The following is an 11,364-nucleotide window of genomic DNA, read 5'->3' as shown; positions in this document are numbered from 1 at the left end:
TTATTATTATGATATTTACTATTTTACGATTTTTAACAATTTTATATATATTGTGCTAATTATTGATATGATTTAATTTTGACTCTTATTTATTATTATGATATTTACTATTTTAAGATTTTTAACAATTTTATATAATATATATATTGTGCTAATTATTGATATGATTTAATTTTGACTCTTATTAATTATTATTATGATATTTACTATTTTAAGATTTTTAACAATTTTTATTTACCAATTTTTATATTTACTTTTATAATTATTACTATTCTTACGATTATACATGATTTATGTTGTAATTATTGACTTAATATTATGTGAAATATATATTTATTTAAATACCCACTTCTAAATTATAATGTTTAATTCAGAAATTTGTTTATTAACAGTAATACATTTTTTTCGGGCGGAATTTACATGTATGTTTCTTTACCTGTATTTTTTTTCGGGCGGAATTTACATGTACCTTATTTTACCTGTAGTTCATTTTGGGCGGAATTTACCATTTTCGGGCGGAATTTACATGCGCCCATAATAACAAACCTCTTTTTAAGTCCATTATTTAAAACACGATGACATTTTCAAATGCGATTTTTCGGTAAAAATTAATTCAACTTACTATATATAACTATTGTCAAATGGTTAAATAAATTTCTTTCATACCAATAATATTGAAAAATATTAAAATATACTTACTAATATTATAGATAACACACTGCCTTTGCTCAGAATCGTTTTTACATATACAATGATTATTGAATTCAAATTTAACACATCCATTACGGTGACTCTCTACAAGTCTAAACACCTAAATCCTAATTACAGCAGAACCGCTATCCACTTATTTGATTATTTTTTAAAAATTATTATTTTTTTTTTTTTTTAATTGATCCTGAGCCCGGCAACTGAGGCCATTAGCTATTAATAGGTACTGTAGGTTTTTTTGTATTGATGGTTTGTAGGTTTTTGGAACGGTAGGGGGAACACGTGTGTGTTTGTTTTGGCAGAATTTCGAATGGGGCACCCGTAGGTTTCTGCCATGCCCCGGGGGTGGGGGATGGCAGCACTTGCTCTCCGGTCACCGCGAATTGTCCGGAGAAAAATGCCGCCCGGTGGCCGAGGATCGAACCGCGACCGGCTGCGTCGCAGCGGAAGAGTCAGACCACTCGGTCACCTCGTCCCCCTTAAAAATTATTATTACTTTATTAGTACTGTATTTGTAAAATAATAATGAAAATGTATAGTATTAACTTAATGAGTATATTTTATACATGTAAAATATGATTTAAATGCAATAAAACTAGTAAATTGGTGCAACCGCCATACGGTGAGTAACGGCAACTTTCATGCTGAGTGAGTCATAGTAATGTCACATCCACTTGATTATATAGGTTCCAACTTCTCGGGTAATAACTGATATTGACATTAAAACTTTGAATAATCAAAAAAAGGTGCCTATTTTAAAAATGTTGTAGGTATTTTGCCATAAAAAAAAAAATGTTCAGATACTAATTAATATCACACATTTATGTGCATTACTGTAATGGCATATTTAAGTACAAATAATTTGTGAGAAAATGAAAAGTTTATTTTATATTTAAACATTTAAGTATAATAATTATTAATTTAATGCACTCATAAAAGTACATGTACAATAAGTATAAATTATCTTATGATAGTATGAAGTATATTTGACATTAAAAATTCACATTTTATCAAAATAAATTTACATACTAAAAGTGACATTTAACTAAGTAATCCTTATAACAAAATCTGGTAGATAAAAAAAGATTTAAGAGTTTGATAATACTTTAAAGTGTTCAGCAGTCTGAGAAGCAAGTGTCATTGGTGCTGAATTGTACATATCAGATCGATCTAAAATAGCATCTAATTCTTCATCAGACAGAACTATAGAAACAAAATAATATAAACACAAAATTGGAAGACTATCAAACAAATAAACCTATAAAACGTATACTTATAATAAAATACTTACTAAATCCATTTGGTTGTATTTTCTTAGTGTATTCTGATGATTTCAATAAAGTCATCAGATCTTCAATGCTAGACACGGTAAGTGCTGTAGTTCTACTAAATGAACCTAGTTTGTAAAATAGTAATTATACAATAACACTTTTCACTCAGTTATAAAATAATGAATATGTTTCATTAAGAATATGTCTTTATTAGTTAGAAATAACTCAAATAACAATTGAATGCACTAATTTACTACTAGGATGCATTAAATTAAATACATTTACTACAGAAAAAACTGATAGAAACGGAATTCAATTAAAATTAATTTTTTACTTAGAATTTTAAGTATGCCAAAAATTGCTATGATGTTTAAGCTTAAAAATACTAATTATTTTAAATATATTATTACTAATACTTCTGAAAATACTAATTATTTTAAATATATTATTATTAATACTTCTGAAAATACGAAAATATAACATTTTTATAGTAAATTTTAACTAACGATATGTTACTTAAACATTAATTAATAAAATAAATGTTAAAATAATAGAGGGGCTATAAAAAATCCGAAAATATTAATCAAAGAAATAATGCAATATTTTTACCACTGCCAATGATCATTTTTTCTAGTTTTCTTTTTGCGGTTGCGAATGTCAATATTCTTTCATCAAAAGTGTTCTTACAAATAAAACGATAAACAACAACAGGTTTAGTTTGGCCCATCCTATGACACCTGTCTTGCGCTTGTACGTCAGCTTGAGGGTTCTGAAACATAAATACTTATATAGTTGTGAATGAACATTAGTTATTAAAAGTCCTATGTCCAACACTTTTTTAATTATTTTTATTTGATCAACAGCAATATAATTGATCTAAATCTCCAAGACAGGTTTGCAAACATGGATTATAAAGTATAACCCAAATTATCATATTAGTATATAATACATTAATACTCATATCATAATTTTATTGAAATGCATTTTTAGTCATGGCGGGATGATAACAAATCCAAACTTTAATAAGCAGGACAGAATAGATCACCATGATAAAAAATTAACAAATAACTTTTCAGAGCAAGATCAAACCATAGGTGGTAAAAAGTAAAGTTAAGAAAAATATGGTATTATCAAAAATATGTTGTAGTTTATAAACAGTGTTGTAACACAATAAAAAAATAAAAGGACTATGACATTTTATGAAATAGAAAAAATAGATTGAATACAACTATTTACTTAGTTACACAAAATACAATTTAATTAAGAACAATAATATTATTAGCTGTGATCAGGGAAGATGCTGAAAATGAAAACAAAAACTATTTGACTGTGGGATGTGGTCTGACTGAACCAGATGAAAATCTGACACCACCCCTTCTTAGTTTTATGAGGCTAAATAAAAATAGCATAAATTATGAGAACATTTTTTAAATTCAACTATACCCAGTCGCTATCAAATAAAATAACAGTGTCTGCTGATGTTAAATTTAAGCCAAGTCCACCGGCCCGTGTCGAAAGAATCATTATAAAACAATCTGGATCACTGTTAAATGTAGTTATTGCATCAACCCTATGTTGAATACGCATAGTTCCATCTAATCTGGTAAATGAAAATTTACGAAACATTAAAAATTCTTCAATTAAATCCATCAACTGTGTCATTGTTGAAAATAGCAACACCTAAAAAATTCAATACATACTGTTAGCAGGTAAAATAAGATTTTCTTTAAGTATTTAAATTGTTAATTATAGAGTAATAATAGTATTCTAAAGACTAAAATACACTTATTCACAAACTTTAAGAGGGCACTCTAGTATAATTTTTTTTTAAATCTATTTTACACGTGTATAATATAATTAAAACTTCTACATATTTCACACATTGTAATTTAATCATTGTTGAAATTAAATATTATAAGCTAGGTGTTATAACTAAAATAAAACATAACATTAACTGTTTTCTGAAAGATTTTTTAATATTTTGATTTTTAAGTTATAATTATAATTATAATTATAAGTAACAGAAAAAATTAGAGCTTCTGAGAAAACACAATAATATTGTTCATTGTGATTGTAATAGCTAATAGGTAATAACTTTGTTTCAAAATGTAATCAAAATAAGTATACTCCTAGAGAAAGTCCAGACTACAAGAGAATGACCATAAACCATGCACTGATACTGATGGTCAAGGGTGCTGCTAGCCGGATTTTTTCAAACCATAGTTCCATTCCCACTACATAATAACATTAACATTAGTTCAAAGACAAATAGTGAAATTATTGTGAATGCTACCGCTACATATACACCAATATCAACAATGCCTCTTGGCGATTGTGGCTGACCAGTATGGTTTGGTATATGAAACCGACTTATGAGCAGTAATGGATAAGTTATACAGTCGTTTTTCCCAAGCCAGAGTATAGACAGGCTTTAAGTTTTAACTATATTCTATGTCTATAAGACTGAGAATATTTTTTTACTGATGTGCCATCTTAATATTCATTGATGAAATATTTTAAATACTAATTTTTATTTATATATTATTTAACATAAATTATTTAATGTAAACTTTTAATATATATATTACCTTATGGCCAAGTATTTTCAATTTTGTTAACATAGCATCAAGTAACTGAAATTTACCACTAACTTTAATAATGTTTTCATCAACAAGTAATTTATTTTCCCCCGGAATTAAAGGCATTTGTACGAGATATGGATGATTAACAATTTTCTTCAATTGAACACATGGGTTTTGCATATGAACTGAAATAGCCACACTTCTATGTTCAGGACTAGAATTAATTACAACACAATTAGTCAATATCATAATATGCAGTTGGTAGATATCAGTATTTTACTCAATGTTACAGCTATGTTGTCGTAAAGGCAAAAGCATTAGGTACAAAAAAATGAAACTTAAGCTCATAAACATTAAACTGTAATTATTAAGTTACAATCAAGAATAGGCCAGGAAAATAAAGTTAAGTTGGTGTATTCCAAAGTACCTAATTTCAATTTCAAAATGTATAATGTATATTGATAAAAATATCTGTTTATATATATTTTATTTTATTCTCAGGCAGTGGCGCAGTGCCTAACATATATCTAAAAAGTTCTAGTAGTTTAAGAGGTATTGATTGGAATACAGATTATTATTTTAAAAGAGGTTATTGCATAATTTTTTACCTATTGAATTAAAAAAATACAGTCATCATCAATGTTTTTACACTTACTCTTTTTCTGGCATATTTACTCTAATAGCGTTAAGATCAGTGTATTTGATGATGCTTTCCACACATTTTCTCTTACTATTTACTTGGAGAATAACATCTTCACTATCCTGAAAAAAACCTAGTTATCAATGACAGATTCATACAACTATTATTATTAAAAGTAGAAGTATTAGCTTACGAGCAAAACAAAAAAAAATATTCTTGGTTTTAAAATGTATTTCGTTTCTAGAATAATAAAGTGAAGTATGTTAAATGATCTAAATTTAAAAAAGAGACAAGAGTAAGAAGTGTATTATTATTAAAAAGCTTCACTTTTGTAATATTATATTGGAAATAGCAAGACCGAGAATGAAAATTAATAACAATGAAAATGTCCCTTTTAAAAAGTAATCTGTTTATTTCCCATTTTATTTTTGTAAAATAGATACTTGTTCCAAATCCCTGTTCTTTTGTGAACAAAGTAACAAGTTCTTTTCCCAACAATTTTTTTTTACCCTTAAAAATATTTAGGTAATAACGTTATCTCAAAAATTGCAATGAATTATGAATGTATCATTAAAAAAAAAAAAATACTGTTCACATTTCTCAAAAACAGAGATTTTTTATGTTCCTCATACTATTGTAATTGAAAGAAATAATTCCATACTTCATTCCTAAAAAGAGAAACTTGTTTCATTATTCTGTTTATTTTAGAATTTGGTTTGCCCCAACCAAAGAAGATGTGCATAGAAACTCATTAATTATCTAGCACCTCAATTGTCAAAATTGTTTTAGAAAAATGAATGTTTTTATTTGAGTGTCACTTATTATAAGTTATAATAATAAAAAAAAATACCTTAGGTTTATTCAGTAATATATCCATTTGTCTATTCAATGTCGCTTCATATAATTCCATTTGTGTCTCTGTAAGTGGAGCATAAATAACAATTTCTTTCTTTGGTGGGAGCTTTAGATCAGTTTCAATTTTTTCCCGTCTCAAAATAAAGGGTTTTAATATCTGTAACAAAAGTCAATGGTTAATTTTTCTTGTTTTTAATACTGTGTTCCACAGAAAAAGAAATAGTTAAAGGTAGTTCATTTACTACCTAAAATGAATTACCCCCCTGAATTACTCACTAAAATTCATTGATTTTAGGTACAAAAAAAGGTTTTTATCATATTTGTAATTTGTGGAACATACTTATTTCACAATAGTAAAAGAGATAGTGTAAAATAAAAAATAATCCAAACTTAATTGCATTTTATGCATGACAAAATAATTTTAAATTTGTTTGGAGTCTAATGTTAGGTACTTCTACCTTTTTAATATTTTAGATAAATTAAATAAACTGTCATCATTTAGTTTCCAGATAAGTAAAAAGTTTATTACCTTAAGAATGATGTCTAATAACTCATCCTTTTTGGCCATATTAACAATTTTGTCATTAGAATCAAAGAACTTATCAATAACAAACCAAGAGTTAAAATCTTCTAGTTTATCAAAAATTTTAGGCATCAACCAATTCAATAATGACCATAATTCTGACATATCATTCTGAATAGGTGTCCCTGTAAGTATGAGCTTGTTGGTACAATTAAATTCACGCATACATCTAAAAAATATTTTTTATTATTATTATTTTTTTTTTAATCAATCATTATAACAATATATTTGACATACTTGGATATCTGGGCATTGGCGTTCTTCGCTTTTTGTCCTTCATCAATTGTTATGAATTTCCAATCAATATTTTTTACAAATTTTATATCGAAACGCACAACATCATAAGTAGTTATTATAACTGGTTGACAGTTTAAGTTATTAACTTTTTGAGTGTTTTTGAACTTTGGTCGCAATTCAATGCGTTCGGCTATTGTACCATGGTATAAAACAGTAGGGAGCTATAACAATAATAAATGAGCATAAATATTAAATACATATTTTCAAAATAATAAATTTGGTTATTTACTTTAGGAGAAAATTTTGAAAATTCCGACAGCCAATTGGGAATTGTAGATAGTGGAGCAATGACAAGAAATGGTCCAGTTATTCCCATTTCTAAAAGAAAACAGTAAAAAGCAATAGTTTGCACAGTTTTACCAAGTCCCATTTCATCAGCTAAAATTCCATTCAAACCATTTTCATACAAAGTCTAAAAAAAGTTTTTCTTATTATTTGTATAGATGGCTTAATAAATAATATTAATTTATGGCATAATACATTATGTTAAAAATACATAAAAATGTTCATACTTTACATAGTATCCCAATAAATTGAGAAGTGGTGGGGAGTGAATAACTCATTGTAAAACTTATAAAATAGATGGAACACATTTTTTAACATGTAATTTGTATAAAAACTAAGATAACTTCCATTTTAAATTAAAAAAATACTTAATATATTAAATTATAAATTTAAATACATACTCTAATCCATAGGAGACCTTCAATTTGGTGGGCCTTAAGATTCCCATGAAATAATTTTGGTTGTTGAAATAAGCTTAAATAATACTCTTCTTCGTTTATATCCTAAATGTCAATACTAATTATAATATGACTAAAGAATAATATTCTTCAATAGCTATTAATAAACTGTATAAATATGTATTCAAACAAACGCTGTGTTTGTACTTCTGACCAGTGTCAATCACGTACATACACAAATTGACAAAGTAAAATTATATATTATTTTGTCATATAGTCTTAGATGAAATACTAGTATGTATGAAATCTTAACCGTTCGCCCCCCCCCCCCCACCCTAATCGAATCATATTTCTGAGGGCACACTTGAGAGGGTTCTGTTTTACATTTCCAAGCTTTTTGGCAAAGAAAAACAATTTTTACCAAAATATATTTTTTTAGAAAATGTAATTTTGTATGAAATGATAATACTAACAGTGTTTAAGTGTCTAATTTATTTACTTATAATTATACGTCTTTCAAGCTACTCAAGCCACTGCTATAATTTAAAAAAAAACACACATTATGCTTATTGTACTTCTTTTTTTAGTATAGATTGCATAAGTTCTATATATATATATATATATATATTATAATATAAATAAAATGGTTTAAATTTGTGCGATATCGTAGAACTTGTTTGGTATTGGGTATTTCAAATAAAGGTAACACAAGCTGAGATGTTTACAAAAAGATGAAAATCAACTAAGTCGATGGAAGATAAAATATTTACGGTAGATATCATACACTAAACCATTAAACGTGTGGTAGCATATTGGACGAGTACCTAGATTTGTCTATGTAAGTTGATGACATAGATCAGTCGTACCTTATGTTACTGACCGTGATCAGTCACTTGGACCAGCGTTTCTTAAACTGTGTTCCGTGGAACCCCAGGGTTCCGCGGAGGTCACTTCAGGGTTCCCCGAAACTTGTGGCTTTTATTCAAAATTTTAAATGTTGACACATAATTATAACTTTTATTGCAAATATTCCTTACATAAAATGACGCATTGAAAGTATTGAAACAATGTAGTGGTTCTAATTGTCGAGCTGTAATAATTTATTGTTAAGAGCTCAATAAAAAAAAGCTAAAAAAAGTTAGGGGTCCACGGTGAAAGTGCACATAAAAAAGGGTTCCACGGATAAAAAAGTTTAAGAAACGCTGACTTAGACAAACGTTTAACATAAACAATATAATATTTACTTCAATTGATTGGTTACTTGTAATCTTGGTCGATTCATCTTTATGACTTGGCATATTTTCTTTCATTTTTTTAGCTTTTCCCAGTTCTTTTCTACAAAAAAATAATACAGTTAATTTATTAATCGTAAAATATTTTTACAAACAGTATTTAAATTTAAATCACATTCCAGTCATCAAAAATATATTAAACAACAAATCATAAATAACTTAACTTTTAACACTTACTTAATAATTTGAAGTTTACATTTTTTTAATCTGGATTCAAAAAGATTGGATAATTTAATACTATTTCTTAAAAGTGTGAGTAAATTTTGAAATCTTTCTTTTCTTACTTTTTCATCTAAATCATTAACCTAACAAATAATAAACAAAATTAAATATAAAAAAAAATTTCTATTTAAAAATGAATATTCTATTTTTATTTAATTTGTAATTGTAATGAATACATATTAGGCAGATGCTGATATGTATCAGATAAAATTCAATTTAATATTCATTCAAATTCTATAAAGTGAGATATTAGAATAAATGTTTACCAAAGATTCTGCATCTTTTTTTGTGTGATCTTCTTTTAAGCGCTGTTCTTCCAATAGCAATTCTTTTGGAAAGAAACCAATGTCTAAAAAAGTAGGTATAATAATTTAATTTTAATTGATAAAACTGAATATGTTATATCTTTTGATTTTCATAATATAGAAGAACAAAGTGAATTCATACTGAAAATTAACAAATTATTGTGCTGCATAGCATTGTGGAGGATTTAATGTAAATATTTTTATAATTTCTATTCAATTTAGGAAACTCTTACTTGATATATCGATTTCTTCATCGGCGTTATTAAAATGTTCATGTACACTTACATCATATTTTGTTTCACGTAACTCATCTTCTTCTTTAACTAAATAAAATAAATGTTTTTTACAACAAAATATTATTTGATTTTTTCCAATGATGTGGTATTTAAATTGAATACAATTCTAAATCAAAAATAGAACTAAAAATGTTCTATTTTTTTAAGTTATGATATTAAATAATTGCATTCTTGTTCTAAAACTAACATTATACTACAATGAAATGATTGCACCATTACCTTCATATTCCCGACAATTATCTCATTAATAATGATGTTTAAAAAATGATTCCTGACTAAACCTAACTAAAAGTTCAAAACATGGGTTGATATGCTCATAAAATCCCTTGGTGGTTCGTGGATTTAAATAAGCAAACATTCTCAAAACTGACCCTAAAACTATTGATTCCAAAATAAATAAGCACATGGTTACTTATTATAATATTTATATAGCTGATTGTATGATAAAGAACAATATAAGGATTGTTTGTACCGGGAGTTAGGACAATACACAGATTTACCTTTGGTAAAATGTTGTCTTTTAGAATAATTCACTGATCAATAAACTAATATTTTTACATTCCCCTTTATCTTATATTTTTATTTGAATCAATCAACAGACAAAATATTTTGAACATTGAAGATGTTCATTGACTATGATGGCATTTACGGTGTCACATTTAACACATTTAATTCTGTTATTATTTTAGAGTGAATTTACATATTACCAAATTTATATAACCAATGTGAGATTATTATCTAGTGGATGACATAGGGTTTTTTTATATTTTAATCTTAAAGAATAAATTATATTTTTTTATAAATACCTACCTTTGATCATACCAATGTCACCACTGTCTTGACCATTTAATTTCAATTGTTCACTCATTTTTCTTTCTTGGTTCATACCAGTTGAGAATATTAAATAATCAGTTTAATTTAAATTACCACATTTTCTGTAATAACTGTAACAAATTATACAGAATATTAGTGAATAAATAGGTAAACAGATAATAAAGGAAAGAAGGGATGAAAGTATAGGGTATCGAATAAACAAATTCCTACAGTGTTTGTTTCTTCTGAGACTACAATAGCTGGGTGAAACTTTCAGGATAAATAACACAAATTGATATCAAAATAATTGATAACTTTTAATTTTTATTGAAAATACTTACATCGTTGATTCACAAAAATTATGATTTTAAATTTCGAAAAAATGTACCAAGGTATATAGTTTTTACATACGGACAATATCGAGTGTGGATTAGTAGTTGTCAGATCTGTTTTTCAAGGGGAAATCCTTTTAAAACGTCATACTTTTTAAAAGAATAGTAGTTTGAAAATTTGAAAATGTTATGGTAGGTAAGGATAAAAATGCGACGAACAAACGAGTAACAATGACTTACTATTAATAATCATAGTAAATACGTACCATATTAGATTATCTGTCAGATACGTGAAGCAAAATAACAATGAAATGAACGTTCAACGTTGAACAAAGCCATAGGAGAACAACGAAGACTAGCAGACTGCAAAGCATTCAATATACCGATTACCGAATACCGAGAAGATAGTTGGTTATCTCGAATTTGGAGGGAAAATTGGCGACCGGGCCGATCCCTCTCTTAGATCATATAACCTAATAAAATAT

At 26.9% G+C, this 11,364-nt stretch overlaps 1 protein-coding gene across 2 annotated transcripts; it reads right to left on the bottom strand.

The window, feature by feature from the left end:
- Positions 1-1,571: 1,571 nt before the first annotated feature.
- LOC111037515 (lymphoid-specific helicase-like) lies at positions 1,572-11,364 on the bottom strand. 2 transcript variants are annotated; one of them, XM_022320137.1, is made up of 17 exons: positions 11,146-11,364; positions 10,545-10,678; positions 9,672-9,761; positions 9,400-9,482; positions 9,089-9,216; positions 8,864-8,954; positions 7,623-7,724; positions 7,166-7,348; positions 6,877-7,097; positions 6,586-6,808; positions 6,052-6,213; positions 5,217-5,323; positions 4,568-4,775; positions 3,423-3,659; positions 2,589-2,748; positions 2,000-2,104; positions 1,572-1,911 (listed from the first exon to the last, which is right to left on the bottom strand). In XM_022320137.1, the coding sequence occupies exons 2-17, from the start codon at positions 10,618-10,620 to the stop codon at positions 1,796-1,798; spliced, it is 2,292 nt and encodes a 763-aa protein (XP_022175829.1). In that variant the 5' UTR covers positions 10,621-10,678; positions 11,146-11,364; the 3' UTR covers positions 1,572-1,795. The 2 variants fall into 2 exon arrangements, with proteins under 2 accessions (XP_022175829.1, XP_022175830.1); XM_022320138.1 differs by lacking the exon at positions 11,146-11,364 and adding an exon at positions 10,889-11,107.

The sequence above is a fragment of the Myzus persicae genome, unplaced genomic scaffold, assembly GCF_001856785.1.
Source record: "Myzus persicae strain clone G006 unplaced genomic scaffold, MPER_G0061.0, whole genome shotgun sequence".
In the NCBI taxonomy this organism is placed as follows: domain Eukaryota; kingdom Metazoa; phylum Arthropoda; class Insecta; order Hemiptera; family Aphididae; genus Myzus; species Myzus persicae.
The sequence above is the reverse complement of the archived record's forward strand: the minus strand, read 5'-3'. Positions and strand labels throughout refer to the sequence as shown.